Source organism: Dunckerocampus dactyliophorus, chromosome 2 (assembly GCF_027744805.1).
Source record: "Dunckerocampus dactyliophorus isolate RoL2022-P2 chromosome 2, RoL_Ddac_1.1, whole genome shotgun sequence".
In the NCBI taxonomy this organism is placed as follows: domain Eukaryota; kingdom Metazoa; phylum Chordata; class Actinopteri; order Syngnathiformes; family Syngnathidae; genus Dunckerocampus; species Dunckerocampus dactyliophorus.
In genome coordinates, this window is record NC_072820.1 from 130,797 (window position 1) to 151,823 (window position 21,027).

Genomic DNA, 21,027 nt, shown 5'->3' on the forward strand with positions numbered 1-21,027 from the left:
AGCTGTTTTCTCGGTCAGTCCACTTCTTGAACTGATCATGATTGATAACGTAACTGAACTCATCACATCCATTGCTGTGGTACCGCCCACCTATGACAATAAAAGAAGCGCGAGGAGAGTGGCCCACCAGAAAGTGTTGCAGTGTGGCACGGACGCTCTCTCCTCGCGCGAGAAAATCTCCAATCTTGTTTTCTATGTAATTTTGTTAGTTCTTTGGTGGTTGGGGACAACTTACCCTGACAGCGTCCCATTCACATGTATGTGTCACGTGGTGGCTTACAGCCGTGTGATTGGATTCCAAAATGCAGAGAGACAACGGTGGCAGTTTTATGAGTTTAATACTCTTAGTCGTGGAGCATACAATATACAGTCCAAAGCATGACCCCGGGCACAGCCACGGGGATAAAACAAGAACACAAGGCGCTGCACAATAACTAAGGCAGGAAAAAACAAAAATAGCAAAAGAGCAAAACTGAGGTCGCTGTCGCTCAGAGAATAGACTTGAAAACAGCTGTGTTGGTGCACATGTCCTTTCATGGTCTTGATGGCCAAAGTACATCTCTGACATGTTGGAGCCACATCAACCATCTCCAGCTCTGAGAAGCCCAGAGTCAGGACTAAACACGGTGAGACCGCGTTTCAGTTCTATGCTGCCAAAATCTGGAACAGTCTTCCAGAAGATGTGCGACAATCGTCAACTTTGGCAACGTTCAAATCCATGCTGGAAACACTTCTATCAACCGTGCATATCACAACGCTAACTATTTCATCTGCACTCTTCACTTTTCATTATTTTCGTTTTATGGAACTTTATGTAATGATTTTATGTTTTTATGGAATAATTTTATGGAGTGATTTTACCCTTCTTTTCTGTCAAATGCTTACCTTGTGTACAAACTGCTCTAGAATAAACATGCCTTGCCTAACGGCGGTGGCATGGCTGGTATCACCTTGGTTAGTGTCCAATTCTCGTGCAACAATGTGCGTGTGTGTGTGTGTGTGTGTGTATGCATGTGTGTGTGTGTGTGTGTGTGTGTGTGCATGCGTGTGGGTGCGTGTGTGGTGAGGTGTCATTCAGCAATGTGTGAGATGTTAGCACTGCTGGAAGAAGTGAAACGTGAGAAAGTTGATTTACAGCCAAGTGGACACATGCACACACACACGCATGCACACGCACGCATGCACACTGGCAAAGATAAGCATGATGATAACCATAGAATGAGAAGCGGCGCACAGGAATGAAAATCCAAGCTAATTCATGTTAGAAAGCGATGCTAACGTGTGTAAATGTGCTCTTTGTGAGGCACAAAAAGGAAGCAGGTGATAAGCGTTCCTTTTTTTTCAACTTGAAGAATGATTGGGAGTGCATGAGAAAGTGGAGAGGAAAATGCCATAAATGAAATGTGCTGTGACGTACAACACAGCAGCAACACAACCAATGTTGGAAAAAACAGCGAGCCAGCAAACACACCAACAGCTGAGCACAAACATTTTCCAGTGCATGCAGAGCCAGATAAAACGGCCGGCTGCTCGTCACACGCCTTGTAGAGTTTGTCAAATGAAAGATGTCAGGATGTTGCCTACAGCCACAGCTGCTAATGTCAATGTTTTCTGACCACAGTGGGGATCGCGGTGGTTAGATGTGTTTGTAGACCACGTAGCCAGCTACGATACTATTGTTGCTAAAGACACATATCCACACTGCCACTAAGTGGTTGTATCTGCACGTACCTTGGCCACATGTTCACCCTGGAACGGACCATTTCTAAACATCAGCCTTTCAGTGTCGCATCGCGTCTCAGCAAACGCAAGAGCTGATGACATCATCAGCACACAAAGACAAGCAGTACGCTGCATGACGTGCACGTTCGCCTTTCTTACCGGGACTGCAACCCGAGGATGAGGAGGGTGGATGAAGACACTCCACCGCTCTCCCTTCACGTCTCCTCAGGCGCCACGCTCCATGCACGAAAAGGAGGAAGGAGGCGAAGAGGAGGAAGAAAGGAGACGCTTGGAGGCTGCAGAAGAACAAGATGAAGATGAAGATGAAGATGAAGAGCAGCCTGCTTGTGCCGCAGCTCGATGGAATCTGCAAGGAAAGGAAAGGAAAGGAAAGGAAAGGAAAGGAAGTCTGCAAGGAAAGGAAAGGAAAGGAAAGCGAGACTGCAAGGAAAGGAAGTCCGCAAGGAAAGACGCTGCTGGGCATCCCCCCCACCTCCCTCCCTGCTCACACACGTGCACACCCGCGCGTGCGCTCAAAAGGAGCTCTTCTTGGCGTCTCTCCATGTCAAGCAATGAAAATGTCCTCACTGAGACACTACACGTCCCCCACGTGTCCAACATGTCCCCCACAAGTGTCCAACCCGTCCCCCACATGTCCAAAATGTCCTCCACATGTCCAGCATGTCCACCCCACGTGTCCAACCCGTCCCCCTCAAGTGTCCAACCTGTCCCCCATGTGTCCAACATGTCCCCCTCAAGTGTCCAACATGTCCCCCCCAAGTGTCCAATATGTCCTCCATGTGTCCAGCCCATCCCCCACATGTGTGTCCAAAAAAGTACTCCAAAAGTAATCCAATTTTGAATTTGTAAAAAAAAATTCAAAATTGGATTACTTTTTTTCCCCAATGGTAACTTTATTAGACTTAGAATAATTAGATTTTTTTTAATAAACTGAATGTTTTCCTCAAATTTGAATTTTATTGGTCTTCTTAAAACAAAGTTTACGTTTATTACTTTTTTTGCAAATTTGACTTTTTTTTAATTTGAATTTTTTAAATGTATTTTTTGCGAATTTAAATTTTACAAGGCCCTCTTATAAAATTTTATTTTCTTAGATGTATTTATTAATTTTTTTTTTTTTACAAATTCTAATTTTATTCGATTTTTTAAAATAAATTTGTTTGACCGGAACCACCAGTGGCTACCAGGAACAGAACAGTCTGGCTGCCCCGGGCTACTCCGCAGGCTCTGGAGAATCCTGAAGGTGATCTGAAGGAGGGGCAAGGTAGCAGACCAGCGGAGTCAAGCGGAGGGATTGTGGATCCCAAAGGAGGAAAAGTCTCAGAACGTCGATCAGTTCCGAACCATCTCACTGCTGAGTGTTGAAGAGAGGATTTTCTTCAGCCTTGTTGCCAGGCGAATGACAGGAAAACTCCTCCATTGACACCTCAGTCCAGGAAGGAGGCATCCCAAAGGTCTCTGGATGCTTGAACACACCGGCGCAGTCACCCAGCTCATCAGGGAAGCAAGGGAGACCTGGCTGTGCTGTGGCTGGACCTGACAAACGCCTATGGATCCATACCCCACAAATTGGTGGAAGAGACACTGAACCAGCACCACATTCCAAAGAAGTTCAGAAAATTCATCCTGGACACTGTGCCAACTTCAAAGGTCTTCTCCGGACCAACGACGTTCGAATGGCACAAGCTTGAAAAGGGGATCATCACCGGATGGACCATATCGGTTATCCTCTTTGCACTCGCCATGAACATGCTGGTGAAGTCCCAGGGAGTTCAGTGTAGGAGGCCACTCACCAAGGCCGGAGTCGGACAGCCACTCATACGAGCCTTCATGGACAACCTGACAGTGACAACTCTACCCGGGCTGGAGGTGGATCCTGAACAGCCTCAAAGAGTTGAGAACATCTCACAATGACAAGGCACAGTGGAAAGAGAGGAGGTCGCTGATCCTCAAGGAGGTGCGAGCAGGAGTACCGGAGAAGCGGGCCAGCCAGATGGTGGGAATGCATCAGCAGGGAGCCTGGACAAGATGGGAGCAAGCTGTAAACCGCAAGGGCACATGGACCAAGCTGTGGAAGCCGGAACCCCACAGAATGAAATTCTTGATCCAGGTGGTCTATGATGTGCTGCTGAGCCCAACTAACCTCTTCACCTGGGGGAAAGCCGAAACAACTGTCCCCTCTGCCAAGGTAGAGAAACCTTTGAGCTGTCCGAAAACCCTGGGCAAAGGGCGCTACCGCTGGCAACACGACCAGGTCCTGAAGGCCATAACGGATGCTACCTGCAGTGGGATCAGCCACAGCAAGAGTCTTCGCCCGGTAAATAACACCATCGCTTTTGTCAGAGCTGGGGAGAAGCCGGCAGCAGCCGCCCAAAACACCTCCCCCGGTCTGTTTGCAACGCCACGCGACTGGAAACTGAAAGTCGATCTGGGGAAGCAGCTGAAGTTCCCAGTAGCAGTCACTGAAACAACACTGAGGCCAGACATCGTCCTCATTTCGGCAGCATTCAGGCAGGTGATTCTTTTGGAGCACAAGGTGCCTTGGTGGACAGAATGGAGGAGGCCCATAAAAGAAAGAGGACAAAGTACTCAGTGTTGGTGGAGGAGTGTCCGAACAACGGTTGGCGGGCAAGATGCCAACCCATCAAAGCGGGATGCCGAGGATTTGTGGGCCAATCCCTCTGCAGGGCCTACAAGACGCTGGGCATCACAGAGGCCAGCCAGGAAACGGCCATCAAATTGGCCACCAAAGCAGCAGAAGTGAAGTCCAGGTGGCTGTGGATCAAGAGGGGAGAAGAGTGGCATGTAGGGTTGCGCAACCTGGACACAAGCTGGGGCCTCATCAACCCCAGCTGGGTCACCTGGGGGAGGGGGTCTGATTGTTACATCACTGATGATGTGTCAAGGGGCACCACATGGTGTATCTAAGAGCTGGAATGTTTTGGGGTTTTTTGGTTTTTTACAATTGTTTTGTTTGACTCTGCCTTTTCTTTACTAAATGTAATTTTATAAGACTTACTTATTTTTTTACAAATTGTGATTTTACTTTTGATTTTATTTTAATAAATGTATTTATTTCTAAAAATTTTGATTAAAAAGCTTTAGTTTTGTGTTATTACTGCAGTCATGTATTTCCTGAAATAGTGGCCTCCTCCACCCTAATAGAGGCCAGGTGTCAATCAATCAATCGATCAATGAACTGAAGAAAGAATCCAAATACAAGACAAAGTAATGCTAATAGTATCAGTGTGAAGTACGGTAAGTTGTATAGTGTATATAGCATATTGCAGTTTCCAGGTGTGTCATGTGTGAATCACAACAGTTGGAGTGGACAGCTGCTGCCGATATCGGTATGGGTTGGTATCGGTTTGCGTAAGGAAGTGCAGGACAATCTTGTCATTTTTAAAAAATATTTTCAAATGCATTTCTACATATAAAGGCGTAGCACTCTCTGCAGTTGAGCAAGGCTGCTATTTGAAGGATTGCAGTCTTGTGAGTTTATGAAAAGCTGTTGTGTGATTTATTGATGCTGTACGGACCCGTGCATGCGGCCACATTGTACGGTCATCAAAAATCAAGTTAGATTGATTTTGCACACTCAGCAATTTGGACTATAAAGATTCAATCAAATAAATAAATAAATAAAGATCAAAGATGGCGCCCTCCGTGGCAGACGTCTCTGTGACACTCTCCCGTTTTTTTCTATTTTTTGCTATTTTATTGTTCATTTTGGACATTCAACACACTCACGCAGTACATTACAACAGAGAGACACTTTTCAACATCGGCAGGGTTCACCATGAACTTTCATTTAGCCTCTCAGACTTTGGCTTTCTTCTGCGCCGGGAGAACGCAGCAGCCTGCGGGCCTGGTGAGCTGAATACCTGGCGAGCAAAGCATCCGAGGCGTAAACGAGGTAAGCGGGCCGGCCTGCATGCTAGGCTAAAAGCTAGAGCGACTAGGCCACCGCTACCAAGCCTGCTGCTAGCCAACGTCCGCTCTCTTGAAAACAAGATGGACGAACTAAGAGCAGGGATTACAGCTCATCGTGAGATCAGGGAATGCTGTGTGCTCACCTTCACAGAAACCTGGCTGACGGAGGATATACCGGACTCGGCGATCCAGTTGGAAACATTTGCTGCTTACCGGGGAGATCGGACTTTAGCGTCTGGTAAACACAGAGGTGGCGGCGTCTGTGTTTACGTAAACAAACGGTGGTGCACAGACGTACAGACGATGGAAAAGCACTGCTCGCAGGACATTGAGCTGCTGATGGTGAAATGCAGACCTTTTTATTTGCCTTGTGAGTTTAGCGCTGTGTATTTAACTGCTGTTTACATCCCACCACGAGCTAACACCGCTAACGCACTAGGCCTCCTGCACGACATCATTGATAAACACGAGACCAAACACCCAGACGCTGTATTCATTATATCTGGCGATTTCAACCTCAGGACTGTCCTCCCCAAATATTACCAGCATGTGAGCTTTCCCACAAGGGAAAATAACATCCTGGACCAAGTCTACAGCAACATGAAAAGTGCTTTGAAGGCTGTTCCAAGACCCCACTTTGGAAAGGCCGACCACATCTCCATATTCCTTTATCCAACGTACAAACAACTTCTTAAACAAGCTCCCCCTGTAAGTACAGCAGTTAAAGTGTGGAATGAAGAAACTGATCAAGTACTTCAGGACTGCTTTGGCTGCACAAACTGGGATGTGTTTAAAACTGCAGCGGGGAGGGAAGATTGTACTGTTGATTTGGATGAATATGCTTCTGCTGTTACTGGCTACATTAGCACATGCATAGAGACTGTTACCACCACCAAGTATTACAGAAAATACCCGAACCAAAAACAGTGGATGAACTGTGATGTAAGGGCTAAGCTACGTGCTCGTTCGACTGCATTTGTCATGGGCACCGCTGAGGACTACAAAAAGGCCAGATATGACCTGAGGAGGTCCATACGAGAGGCCAAAAGACAGTACAGACAGAAGCTGGAGGGCTACTATTCCACCTCAGACCCTCTGTGCATGTGGGCGGGGCTCCAGCACATCACAGACTATTGACAGCGGAGTAGCGTAGCCACGTCCAGCCAAACCACACTTCCAGATGAGCTGAATGAGTTCTATGCCCGCTTTGACACCCAAACTCCTGATGAGCAGAGAGGGTGGCTGGACTTGGGGAGCACACAGGACTCACCTCTCATGGTGACATCAGCTGATGTGCGCAGGGTTCTAAACAAAACAAACTCACGAAAAGCAGCAGGCCCAGACAACATCTCAGGACGTGCACTTCGGGTTTGCTCATCAGAGCTAGCTGATGTGCTTGCTGACATATTTAACCTGTCGCTTGCACAAGCATCTGTACCGACCTGCTTTAAGTCCACCACCATAGTGCCCGTACCCAAGAAGAGCAACGTGACCTGCTTGAATGACTATCGCCCTATAGCACTCACTCCTATTGTAATGAAGTGCTTTGAAAGGATAGTCATGACCCACATCAAAAAGAGCATCCCGGCAACTGTGGACCCTCTACAGTTTGCATATCGCCAGAACCAGTCCACGGATGATGCAGTCAACACTGCCATCCACACAGCCCTTTCTCACCTACAGGGCCAGGACACATACGTCAGAATGCTATTTATAGACTATAGCTCTGCTTTTAATACAGTCAGCCCCCACAAACTCACAGATAAGCTCCTCACACTTGGCCTGTCTCCCTCCCTCTGTAACTGGGTGTTTAACTTTCTAACAGGCAGGCCCCAGTCAGTCAGAGTCCACAATCGCACATCCAGCTTAAGAATTGTGAGCACTGGGACCCCCCAGGGGTGTGTGCTGAGTCCGCTCCTCTACACGCTCTTCACCTACGATTGTGTGGCCTCCCAGAACAACACCAGCATCATTAAATTTGCGGATGACACTACAGTCATCGGCCTGATCACTGGTGGTGTTGAAACATCATACAGAAGAGAGGTGGCGGACCTCATAGCTTGGTGTCGTGATAACAATCTCCTTCTTAATACAGAGAAGACTAAAGAGATGATCATCGACCCAAGAACAAGGGAAAAGGAGCCGCATAGACCCCTGTTTATTGATGAGACTGAGGTGGAGAGAGTGAAAACCTTTAAGTTCCTTGGCACACACATCAGCGAGGACCTCACCTGGTCTCACAACACCCAACAAGTTATGAAGAAGTCCCAAAGGAGACTGTACTTCCTGAGAAGACTGAGGAAATTTGGCATGTCCACCACAATCCTGAGTTGCTTCTACAGATGCACTATGGAAAGTGTCCTTACCGCCTCCATCACAGTTTGGTACGGTAACTGTACAACACGTGATAGGAAGGCACTCCAGCGGGTGATCAAGACCTCACAGAACATTGTTGGGGCAGCCCTCCCCTCACTGCAAGACATTTATAAAACTAGAGTCCTACGAAGAACACACAACCTCATCAAGGACAGCACACATCCACAACACTCATTATTCACACTCCTACCGTCAGGCAGACGCTACAGGAGTTTGAAGTCCAGGACCACAAGGCTGGCAAACAGCTTTTACCCACAGGCCATCAGGCTTCTCAACGAAGCACTCACACACGCCACACGCAACACACACACACACTCATAGCACTTTTATTTATTTAATTATTTGTATATTTATTTGTATTAATGTCTCTTCTGTTGTTGTTGCTGCTTAATTTATTGGTATTTTATGTTTCTTATGTTCTTATTCTTTCTTGTGTTTTCTTTCTTTTCTTGGGAGAATGAACAGAATAAGAATTTCATTGCATAGTATAACTGCTGTTTTACTATGCACAGGACAATAAAACTCTCTTGAATCAATCAGTGATTTATTGGCGGCCATTTCTAAAACAACTTTAACATGTTGCCCCCTCCCTATCAACCCTCCCTGCATGTCTGCTCTGACGTGCTTGAAAGAGATCATTGATGAAGCAGCGGCTTCCAATCAACTAATGAACCTTCTAGAAGATTCCAGGAAGTCTGCACTGCAGCACTGAAAGCACGCATCCAGTTGGAAGACTAAACACTTCAAGAAACAACAAACGTACAATTCATCAACTCGTTAAAAATGAACATTTATTTTTTTCAAAATCTTTAAAAAAGTAAAAAAGAAACAAAAAAGCCCCAAGCTTGCCTTTGCAATGGCTCCACCTCGTGGCGAAGCTGGTGTACTGCTATACGGTATACTTTCAAACAGTAAAAGGATATTTCCAAACTTGTGAAATGCTGTCCTTGAAGTACGAGGCCACAGTGAAAAAAATATCAGCGATTTCGAGAATGAAGTCGTACATTGACGAGAAAAAGTCGTAATATTACAAGTATAAAGTCGCAAATTTTGGAGAATAAAGTGTTAATATGGTGTGGTGTGTGAGAGGGAAAATAGAGCATAGCTCTTCAGGAAGGAAGGAAACTGTCCTCTTGCTTAAGGTGGCGAAACAGCTTTTAGGGTGGCATGGCTACCCCTTCTCACTTCCGCCTTCCGAACCCCGCCCACTGAACTCTACTACTGGAAGGGGCGTCCCTGCTGACCGCATGAAGCCATTGGTCGGCCATCCTGCTTCACCCAAAAAAGCACACACGCATACACATACATGTATCTTCATTCACTACATTTATTATGTTGTAATTTATTACAATGCATAACAAGTCAATTTCAGTGTTCACAAGGTATTTGTTATGATAAGGATCTACATAGTAGCAAAGTTAAATGCTAGAAGATGATCAGGAAAGGCAAATATTGTTGGAACTGCATTTTGTCCTAATCTAACAGTCTTGACCGGTCTTGTCGAAGTTCTCCTCGGTGAAATGACTTGAACAGAGTTGCGATCTGCTGCAGGAATCCACCTGTCTCTCCGCATATTTACTACCCATTGCTTTAGAAGTTGAGCATTGCAGTGTGGAAATCTAAAGGAGAATAAGGGCTCATTTACAACTACTTAGATGAAAAGATGCTTACCTTACAGATTTAAAGGATCTATTTGTATTATTTATAAGCATTTACCTACCTGTGAAATGTAAGTCCCTTCTCGCGATTTTCACGAGTATCACGATTTGTGCAATTAATGGCATTACAAGGCTTCAAGCCTCCAAAGCGCAGCAAGTGATCCGGTGTTGTGCCGAGTTTGGCATCCATGCCGAGATCTGCATGCAGGTCGCGGGAGCGCGCACGCTCAGCTGAAAACCACACCGTGCTATTCTTAAAGGCACAGTACTTCATGATAACGAAGCGATGGTACGTTTTGTCAGCTTTATGGGTAACTATACAGCACCCAAAGCACGAATTTCTTGGCTTTATATTTGTTAGATATGTGGAAGCATTTGATTCAAGCATATCTAGAAACGCGGTGGGAGGAGCAGGTTAGACATTCACAATGTAACTGTGGCACTTTGTTACACAGTTGTCCCTCGATTTATTTGTTTCTGCATAACAAATGACAAATTACCAAGCTCATTCATTTATAGAAAAGAGGGGCATGCATGCAGTATTCGGTAGGGAGGATTTTGGAGCTGCCGAAAATTGCATGCACCCCTGGTTGGTCAAATACGACTCCTAAATGTGTGTAATTCACACGATGTGCTTCAAAGACACCCACCTCTCACATGGACTGCATCATTTCATCTAAAAATGTCCCAAACAAGAAGTAGAGGGTGCATGCAATTCTCGGCAGGACGGATTTTGGAGCTGCCGAAAATTGCATGCACCCCTCGTTGGTCAAATACGACTCCTAAATGTGTGTAATTCACACAATGTGCTTCAAAGACACCCACCTCTCACGTAGTTGGCGTCATTTCATCTAAAAATGTCCCAAACAAGAAATAGGGGGTGCATGCAATTCTCGGCAGGACGGATTTTGGAGCTGCCGAAAATTGCATGCACCCCTGGTTGGTCAAATACGACTCCTAAATGTGTGTAATTCACACGATGTGCTTCAAAGACACCCATCTCTCACATGGACTGCATCATTTCATCTAAAAATGTCCCAAACAAGAAGTAGAGGGTGCATGCAATTCTCGGCAGGACGGATTTTGGAGCTGCCGAAAATTGCATGCACCCCTCGTTGGTCAAATACGACTCCTAAATGTGTGTAATTCACACAATGTGCTTCAAAGACACCCACCTCTCACGTAGTTGGCGTCATTTCTTCTAAAAATGTCCCAAACAAGAAATAGGGGGTGCATGCAATTCTCGGCAGGACGGATTTTGGAGCTGCCGAAAATTGCATGCACCCCTGGTTGGTCAAATACGACTCCTAAATGTGTGTAATTCACACAATGTGCTTCAAAGACACACATCTCTCACGTAGTTGGCGTCATTTCATCTAAAAATGTCCCAAACAGCAAAAAGGAAGGCGGATGCAATATTTGGCAGGACCAAAATCCACTCTGTTTGGTTTAAGATCATATATTTTCAAAATGTCCCAAACAGTAAATAGGAGGGGGAAAATGTTTTATATGAAAACTTTATTACAAAATATATAAATAGTATTTTAACAGAAATGTGCTTATTAGTGGTGATTTTTTCAAACTATATACAATAAATAAATATATATGAATAATAAAAATGTAACTCGGATGGAACAAAAGTAAAACACAGTGAAAAGTAAACACAGGCAAAGTTAGAACAATCAGAACGCCATCCATCATTTTCCACACAGATTCAAATTCAAATCTCCTGACTTTGTGGCCAACATGCTAACCTCTAGGCCACCATGCGGTAAGTCCCAACTGTAGCAAACACTTGCTCTTCTCTCCCCCTTATCCTACACGCAGAGAGGGCAGAGATACTCGTCATCCAGCGAAGGATTATTTAAGCACGTGTGGTGGAACCACCTGCTGCAGTTGTCACAGCAAATCTGAAAATGAAAAACATTGGAGGTGTTATTCAAATCCTTTCTATACGTTATCTTTTACTGTAGGCATTACTACCACTACAATAGAAAACTACTTTAAAATGTATTCATTACTTTCATGTATAAAAAGAATGTGACATCTATAGTAGTTACTAACTTGGCTTGCTAAGTATGTGTCCTGATATGTTCAATGTAATGTCATTACCCATAGCATGGCATCCATTCCCTCAGACCCACAATGATGGCAGATATTCTTGAGGGACTCTTAAAAAAACACACACACAAAACAACCTTCAGTTATTTGACAAAATGGTGACCAAAAACATCTCCAAACAATCCTGCTGATACTGAACATTAACACAAACAAAAGAAGGCAAAAAGGAAACACACCAGATTCACGGAGAAGAGTTCTGGCAATTTCTTCTCTCATGTTGTTGACGCAACCTTTGCTCATGTCTAAGGTCAAGGGCTGGTCTTCTAGTATACACTGAGCAAACTGAAAACAGGTTTTTAGGTATGGACCCAATGAATAGTGATACTTCATACTTTCCTAAAAAAAAAGGGGCGGGAGGAGTGGGGGGGGCAAGTTACGGTAAATGAAGAAGTGCAGGACTAACACCATCTTGAAATCGGTTCTAAATATTGTATCCAATATACTGTGTGATGTGTGCATAAGCTGGATTGATTCCGTCAACATTGAAGGTCTAGCTGGAAGAAACCACTACAGTACTCACTTTCAAAGCAAAGACACCGCATGATGTGCCATCGCTCTGAAGTCCATGGGGAAGGGTGCTACATGCCCACCTTGACACCTTGCAATCCCTCTTCCGCATGAATGCCCTTGAAGAAATGATAAATCTTTGTCTATACCAGTTTTAGGTTTGTAACTGCTTTTTAACTTCTTGTTACCTTGTTGTTTCCAGGCATCTTTTTATTTTCATCTGGGATTCTCCCAATGGATCCACAAACACGGCCCGCTTTTCATGAGGATAAATAACCTTTGCATTTTGGAAGGTAACATTCATTTTACAACTTCTCCACTACTACAACTGAGTGAGACAATGAAAACAGATTAATTTTTTTTTTATGTTTCCTAAACTGTAATCATAAACTTCATATCATCACCAATTAAGGACTGTTTTACAGCTTTTCAAAGTGACAGTCAAAGGTTTACCGTTAACATCCAATGATGATGTTCATTGAAAATCCCCACAATTATCTTGTATTGCATTGGATCCATCTGAAAATCACTTTCCTTGTGTACTTTCCTTGTGTTTTGTACAACAACAAAGTTTCGTACAATGCAGGGTCCATGTTAACTAATCGATAATTACAAAAACTACCGCAGCTACTGTAAAGCACTTGCTAGTAAGTGATGTAGGAATCGATACGGAAATATCGCTACTTCCGATACCAAATGTTTATGTTGTAAAATCGATTCTAAACCAAAATATCAATAATTTTGATCCTTAAGTCAGATTTACTGGTAATGTATATCATTATCATGAACACAATGGAAGGTAAGGTAATGATTGAGATGTTGCTGAAATGATCGGTAATTGGTGGGAGCTAATTGTTCTTTTTCTTCCAGGGTAAGTGTGGAATGCGTAAAAACAACACTGCTCAGTCAGTCTCTCTCAGCCTGTTGAAACTATGCCTGATCATTAATGGAATTGTGATGATTGTGAATTACCGACGTCAAAATCATTCTGATGTCTTGTATTATTTATGCAGTGGGATTATCATGCAGTGTGATTTGAAATACTGTACTTTGTTAAAATTATCAGAAACACTAAGTGTATTTGCACAAAATATTGGTATGGTATTGGTATAGCCAATACCAGCTTGAATTTTACTTAGTATCGAATCGGAGATGAAATCAGTAGTATCGCACATCACGAATTCAACCTCTCCAGACCAACACCAAAATGCAACATGCCACAACATGCCACACCAACCAATAAAACAGGGTTTAGACACCTTTAAAATTACAACAAAATGCAAAAATAACACAGGAATTACAAATAATCATGTTATTTAAATATATGTATATGTATACAGACTGTATTTTTATATGAGTAACATGTCATTATGCATGCTTTTACTTGTCTGCACTTTAAATAAATTATGTCGGAATTGGTGGTGGGTGTCTTTGAAACACATCGTGTGAATTACACACATTTAGGAGTCGTATTTGACCAACGAGGGGTGCATGCAATTTTCGGCAGGTTCAAAATCCGTCCTGCCGAGAATTGCATGCACCCTCTACTTCTTGTTTGGGACATTTTTAGATGAAATGATGCCAACTACGTGAGAGGTGGGTGTCTTTGAAGCACATTGTGTGAATTACACACATTTAGGAGTCGTATTTGACCAACGAGGGGTGCATGCAATTTTCGGCAGCTCCAAAATCCGTCCTGCCGAGAATTGCATGCACCCTCTACTTCTTGTTTGGGACATTTTTAGATGAAATGATGCAGTCCATGTGAGAGATGGGTGTCTTTGAAGCACATCGTGTGAATTACACACATTTAGGAGTCGTATTTGACCAACCAGGGGTGCATGCAATTTTCGGCAGCTCCAAAATCCTCCCTACCGAATACTGCATGCATGCCCCTCTTTTCTATAAATGAATGAGCTTGGTAATTTGTCATTTGTTATACAGAAACAAATAAATCGAGGGACAACTGTGTAACAAAGTGCCACAGTTACATTGTGAATGTCTAACCTGCTCCTCCCACCGCGTTTCTAGATATGCTTGAATCAAATGCTTCCACATATCTAACAAATATAAAGTCAAGAAATTCGTGCTTTGGGTGCTGTATAGTTACCCATAAAGCTGACAAAACGTACCATCGCTTCATTATCATGAAGTACTGTGCCTTAAGACTAACACGGCGTCACACGGTTGAGTTTTCAGCTGAGCGTGCGCGCTCCCGCGACCTGCATGCAGATCTCGGCATGGATGCCAAACTCGGCACAACACCGGGCCATTCCAGTTATAGAGTTCAGTGACCCCGCCCCCTCCACATGCCAAGGCTAATCCCCTTTTCATCCAATGCCTTAACATAAGGTTACCATTTTTTCTCGTAAATTGACGACTTTATTCCCAAAATATTACGAGTTTTCTCTCCTTGTAAACTTACGACTTTATACTCGTGATATTATGACATTATTCTCGAAATCTCCAGATAATTTTAATACTCCATGGAAACAGGCATTGCCTGAGACATCTGTGAAAAGGAGGGACTTATGTGACCTTTGGCATTGGGCAAAGGTAATATTAAGACTGGAACTCATATTTTTTTTTCAATGCGGCTCTAATACTCTTGCTTATTCAAGCAGTTGCATAAAAAGACAGAAGATTACAAAAAAGATATATTTATTCTTTTTCACGGTGGTTGCTTTTGTGTTCAGTGGTGATCATCTTCATCATCATCATGCTCGTGTATTTAATACTCTACCGTGTACAAAACCCTCACATAATGCAGTCAAGTCAGTTAGTATAAACACTTGCAGTACTGCGCTGTACAAGTACAAGTACAAATAAGCACAATTTTCTCTTGTTAAAAACATGACATTATAAAAATGATTTCAAAGCTTTTTAAAAGAATGATAATGATCATGTTTTGGATATGTTTCCATTTTCCATCTGAACGGATTTATTTTCCCTAAATGAAATCTTACAAGTTGGAGGTCATCATATTTTTAAAGTTAAGTTTAAAAATCATTTATTGTGCTTTCATGTTTTTTACATGAGAAAATGATTTGTGTTGATAATTCTGTTTACTTGTGTTTCCTCTTCCAAACATTCTTTCCACGCCCACTCAAGTTTTTACCAAAGATCCAAGGTGTGCATTCCAACACATGATGTGTACAGTATATACAGTACATAGTATACAGTGGAAGTTTTTTCAATGTGCAGACACAAGTTCAGCCGCCAGTGCTCTCCACACATTCTTTGGTATCAAATCCTCATCTTGTTAGTTTCACTGGTATCAGCTGCAGCAACACATTCCCTTTATGGATCATCACATCCATCCAAGTACTGACACGTTTTCACTACGGCTTCAATGCCTCGGCATCAAGTACTTCAAATAATGACCTATACATTACATAATGAAGTACTTGAAATAGTACATGAAATAATGAAGAAATAAGAATGTGTGAGAAAATGTGAGCAAGTGGTTTAGCCCGCGAGACTGAAGTGGCTGACGTCATGTTTATCATTTCAATAAATTCATTCTTTGCTCTCAGTAACCTCCGCGACAGTCACATGACAACGCCTCAGCACTCCGTGGAGGAAAAGCGGCCACACCGTCCCAACCTTCCCAAAACAAGAGGGAAAAGGTTAGCGGTGGTTTCAGTTGTGCTCGTCCACAGCCATAGAAACGGTAAAAGTATTGGTAGAAATGGTAAAAGTATACGTAGAGTATAGGCAGAAATGGTAAAAGTATACGTAGAGTAAAGGTAGAAATGGTAAAAGTATACGTAGAGTAAAGGTAGAAATGCAGAAAGTATACGTAGAGTAAAGGTAGAAATGGTAAAAGTATACATAGAGTATAGGTAGAAATGGTAAAGGTATACATAGAGTATACTGTATGTAGAAATGGTAAAAGGTGTATGTGTAAATGGTAAAAGTGTACGTATAGAGAAAGAAGAAGTAGTGAGGATGTTGTTGAGCTTTTGGGCTGCGTACGTACGTGTCACATGTCACGTGTCACGTTGGTTAGGTTGGGTGAAGAGGAAGTCGGGTGCGTTTGGTCGCGTGTGACCGGCATGACTGGATGCAAACAAGCAGATGAGGAAGATGTCTTTGATACTTGCTGCTGATATTTCTATGATAAAACATGATACTGTATGTGTGTGATGATGGTGCTTTTGCCTAAGATGCGGTGTCTCTGTGGGTCTTTGGCTCAAGTGTAAAAAAAGGCGGCAAACCCAGCTGCCGCTAACAGGCGCTAGTGGGGTCTTTCAAAGACGCCGTATTGGGCTCGGTACAATATTTGGCATTTGGATTTAGAATTTTTCCCTAAATTGAGTTTGGTCCTCTGAGGACAAAAGCAAAAAGTTTGATATTTTTTCCCTTCATTTCCAACATTCTCTCTGCATTTGTTGCATGTGGAAAACCAAATATTTGCATGAAAACGATACTACGGGAATAGCCTTTCCTTTCAATCTAGCAGACACTATTTAGAGCTATTAAAACATGTGTGAAAATGTACATGAATTACATGCATATAGAAACTAAATAAATAGACATTAATCTAGGATGGTGTACTGTAGCTAGCACCACCTGCCGCTCTTGTGTACAACTGGGTTGCGGCGCTGTCAAAATACTTCTGCAGCTTTTTTTCGAAGCGTCTGCTAACTCGGCTAAATAAGGATGCTAATGTTATCATGTGCACGGGGACAGCACACAGGACAGACCACACAAGACCAAAGAACTCAGAGCGGCTGCGACTGAGTCCTGTGAAAGGTGTGCACTGGAGGGGTCAGGTTCTGGTTCTGGTTCTGTTGCTGCAGGATGTGCACCACCCGGCTCAGGCTCTCAGTGGTGGCAAAAGCCAAGTACTGGCAACAGAGCCAGTCCTCCAAGCTCACACCACATGCCGAGTCTATCGAGCGCTCAGCGAACTTGATCATCATCAGCGTGCGCTTCAGGTCCAGCCAGTTCTGGAGGGTGGCTGTTGTCACAGGGCCCGAGCTCCCACAACCCAGAGCCAAGAACAAGTCCTCCCGGGGCCCCCAGAGCAGACACTGCAGGCTGGCCCGTGCGTCCGACATACGGATCCTCTCAGAGGGGTTGACAGTGAGCAGTAAGCGGGCCAACTGCTGCAGGCCCCGCGAGTACAGCGATCGCACTGGTAAGGGAGGCAGGTCCGCCCAGGTGTACTCTCGTTCCTTCAGCTCTGGTGTATCCTCAAAGGGGTTCTGCTGGTGTAGCATCTCGTAGATGAGAATCCCCGTCTGGAACTCGTCACACTTGCGGAACTGGGTGGCTGTGATGATCTCGGGAGCCAGCCGAGAGTGGTCCCTGAGGGCCCCGGGGTCGGCGGTCATGAGAGCGCTCTTCTGCTTGGCTCGCGAAAAGTTGCTGATGATGAGGCGGGCTGGGCTGGTAACATGAGTGGTGCTGGTGGAGTTTCTGCCATTGTTGTTGTTGTTGTTGGGCTCCAGGGTATCAGGGCTGGGCTGGCAGCGGACCAGCAGCAGGTTCTCCAAGCGCAGGTCGCAGTGGGTCACATGATAAGGCTTCATTTGCTCCAGACCAGAGCACAGCTGGAGCAGCAGGAGACACACCTGCCGCTCGTACAGCTCGGGGTTTTGGGTGTGCTGGGACACGCCTTGGTGGACAAAGTCGGCCACCGTCTGGAACGGCACCTCACGCGTGATGACCACCACTCTGCTCCTCAAGCGGCCGGCGCCGCTCATGGCAACGCCGGTTGAACTTTCGCCTGATTCACCATTTGGAGACTCTGTTTGAACTTCCCCATCTTCCTTCTCATCCTCTACCTCCTCCTCTTCCTCCTCTGCCTCCTCCTCATCCCAGGGCAGCAGCCGGCTGGGGACATCAGCCAGAAAGTGTCCACAGTCCTGCTGGATGTTGAAGTGCAGGGCCAGGCTCTGCCTTACGGCCAGACTGTGGAAGAACTGCTGCTGCGTCTCCTTGACTTTGCTCCGGCAGATCTAGAGAGACAAACTGCAGATTAGATTAAGATTTGTCTGAAATGTAATGGATTAGAAATACATTGTTCTAGAGTGTGAAGCTGAAGCCCACCCAGCTATGTGAACCGCTACATCAACAACGAAAAAGCTAAAGTATCTGCATGTATTGGTCACACTGGAAATATTTGGAGGCAGACATCTGACCTTGATGGCGTAGCTGACCAGCGGGTCCTTGGCATACGAGGCAGTGTAGTACACGGCGTCTCCAGCCTCGCAGCAGGGTCTCCCTGTCGTCAGCCTGAAGTGGGACCAGCTGTCAGTCCCGAACCTCAAGTGGTCCTTTTGGCCAGCCATGAAGCGATCTTCGCACTTTGATGCCAGCTTCCTCAGGGTGTCCGTGTGAAGGCACCTGATCCTGCCCACCACCTCGTCCCAGCTGTCCAAGCCCCGGTACAACGCAGACCTCTGGTGCTTGGTAGCGGTAGCATCTTGACCTGCTTTGCGACTCTTCCCGGTGAGAGACTCGGTGCTTGGGTACACTTTCCTCTCCCTGGTGGCAGCCGCAGGTGGTGTGACCAATGAGGACATGCTTGTAGCAGGGCGAGCCTTGGCCATGGAGACTGACGGATGCTCCAGGGAGTCGGCGCTCTCCTGGCCGCGAGGCCAGTGAGGCTCGGAGCCAAGCGAGGAGCTTTGACTGGCCGTCTCCCAGGTGGTGTCCAAATCGTACAGCGGATTGGCGACACTCAGGTTGGTGCCGCCGGGTTTGGCCTCCGGACGAGGTCTAAAGGCGCCCTGGAGGGGATCCTTGCCACCCAGGCTGGGCTCTGTGCTGGAGCGGGGGACCGCCTTTTTCGGCAGTGGTGGGGGTGTGCATTTAGGGAGGGGCTGGTCTGCGAGGCCTTCCAGGTCAATGGAAGCCAGGGTGTCGTTGGATGCCTTCATGTTCCGGGGCTGTTTCAGTGGAATCATGTTGGCTCTTGATTGCCCTGCAGGAGATCACACAACCTTAATGACCTTCGCCAAGGAAGCTGTTTGCTGTTTAGTTGCCAAAACACTGAACTCATTTGGAGAGGAAAGGGACATGCGGTGCAGATCTGAATAAAGAGGGAATTTAGAAGATGATCAGCATGGGATTTTGCTAATAAGAGTCAGGTGAAAGAAAGGAGGAGAGCCTGTTGTGTAAGTCACTGCACACACATAGCATGACAATGTGTCCAAATATGCACCCCTGCAAAGACACCACATGGTGGTGCTGTTATTAAAACCCAGTATTGACCCCCAAGAGCCTGACTGACTTAAAATTTCTCCCACAGGAAACAGCCACTGGATGTTTAGGCAATCAGCAGGTGGTCAAGCACAGGTGTGTCAAAAATGGCGCTTTATGCATGACATGGATGCTACACACCATAGGGTGCGCTACCAAACATGGCTTAGCCTTGAAACAGTCATTAATCCTCCCTGGAACCTTTAATGATCTTTAATGACTCTGCACTAATCCGACTTCACTTCTTATGTAAACACACACACACAGGATGCTGATATCATCACTCATGCTGACTTACACTAGGATGCTGACATTGTGGCTGATACTGCCTTACACTAGGATGCTGATATCGTGACTGATACTTACACTAGGACACTGATATCAGCATTGATACTGACTTACACTAGAATGCTGATATCGTGACTGATACTGACTTACACTCGGATGCTGACTTCGGCATTGATACTGGCCTACATTTGGATGCTGATATCATCAATGATACTGACTTACACGAGGATGCTAACATCGCTGTTGATACTCGCTTACACTAGGATGCTGATATTGGCATTGATACTGACTTACACTCGGATGCTGATATCGACATTGATACTGACTTACACTAGGATGCTGATATCGTGACTGATACTTACACTAGGATGCTGATATCGTGGCTGATACTGACTTACACTAGGATGCTGATATCGTGACTGATACTGACTTACACTAGGAAGCTGACATCATGGCTGATACTGACTTACACTAGGCCATAAGGCGCACTGTATTAAAAGGCGCAGTCTCAGTTCCAGGTGCTATTTTTGTATTTAACACTTACAGAAGGCGCACTGTATTATCGGGGGCAGGTATGGTCAAACATACATAGCATGCATGCACGCTAAAACATACCGTATCGCTCAGAAGTCAGTGAGGAAGCAACAGTGCTTTATTTCTTTAGACAGATTAAGAGCAAAACTCTCATTGAGTTTATCAAAGCCACTTGAAATCAGGATGGTCATCAAGATTCAAGATTAAAGAGTTTTATTGTCATATGCATAGTAAAACTGGTAGTTCTGCTATGCAATGAAATTCTTATTCTGTTCATTCTCCCAAGAAAAGAAAGAAAACACAAGAAAAAGAATAAGAACATAAGAAACATAAATACCAATACATTAAGCAACAACAACAGAAGAGAAATTAATACAGATTATTAATACAAATAAATAAATAAATAAATAAATAAAGTGCTATGAGTGTGTGCGTGTGTTGCGTGCGGCGTGTGTGAGTGCTTCGTTGAGAAGCCTGATGGCCTGTGGGTAAAAGCTGTTTGCCAGCCTTGTGGTCCTGGACTTCAAACTCCTGTAGCGTCTGCCTGACGGTAGGAGTGTGAAGAATGAGTGTGTGGATATGTGCTGTCTTTGATGAGGTTGTGTGTTCTTCGTAGGACTCTAGTTTTATAAATGTCTTGCAGTGAGGGGAG

At 44.9% G+C, this 21,027-nt stretch overlaps 2 protein-coding genes and 1 long non-coding RNA gene across 5 annotated transcripts in view; all 3 read right to left on the reverse strand.

The window, feature by feature from the left end:
- Nucleotides 1–5,920, reverse strand: part of syt12 (synaptotagmin XII) — a 33,742-nt gene extending 27,822 nt beyond the window's left edge. The window contains exon 1 of one of the 2 annotated variants that reach the window (XM_054763074.1): nt 5,820–5,920. The gene's annotated coding sequence lies outside the window, so the exon portion shown is untranslated. Of the gene's footprint in view, nt 1–1,881; nt 2,208–5,819 lie in introns of those variants that run through there. The other variant, XM_054763065.1, reaches the window with a different exon arrangement.
- Nucleotides 5,921–9,361: 3,441 nt separating this feature from the next.
- On the reverse strand, nt 9,362–9,990 carry LOC129177479 (uncharacterized). The gene is made up of 2 exons (XR_008569628.1): nt 9,773–9,990; nt 9,362–9,671 (listed from the first exon to the last, which is right to left on the reverse strand). It is a non-coding gene; the product is annotated as an uncharacterized LOC129177479 (long non-coding RNA).
- A 4,663-nt stretch (nt 9,991–14,653) lies between these two features.
- peak1 (pseudopodium-enriched atypical kinase 1) overlaps nt 14,654–21,027 on the reverse strand; it is a 39,600-nt gene continuing 33,226 nt past the window's right edge. For both annotated transcript variants that reach the window (XM_054767443.1, XM_054767442.1), the window contains 2 exons: nt 18,491–19,275; nt 14,654–18,307 (listed from right to left, as the gene is read on the reverse strand). In XM_054767443.1, the coding sequence (XP_054623418.1) occupies nt 17,066–18,307; nt 18,491–19,275 (2,027 nt within the window). In that variant the 3' untranslated portion in view covers nt 14,654–17,065. The remainder of the gene's footprint in view (nt 18,308–18,490; nt 19,276–21,027) is intronic.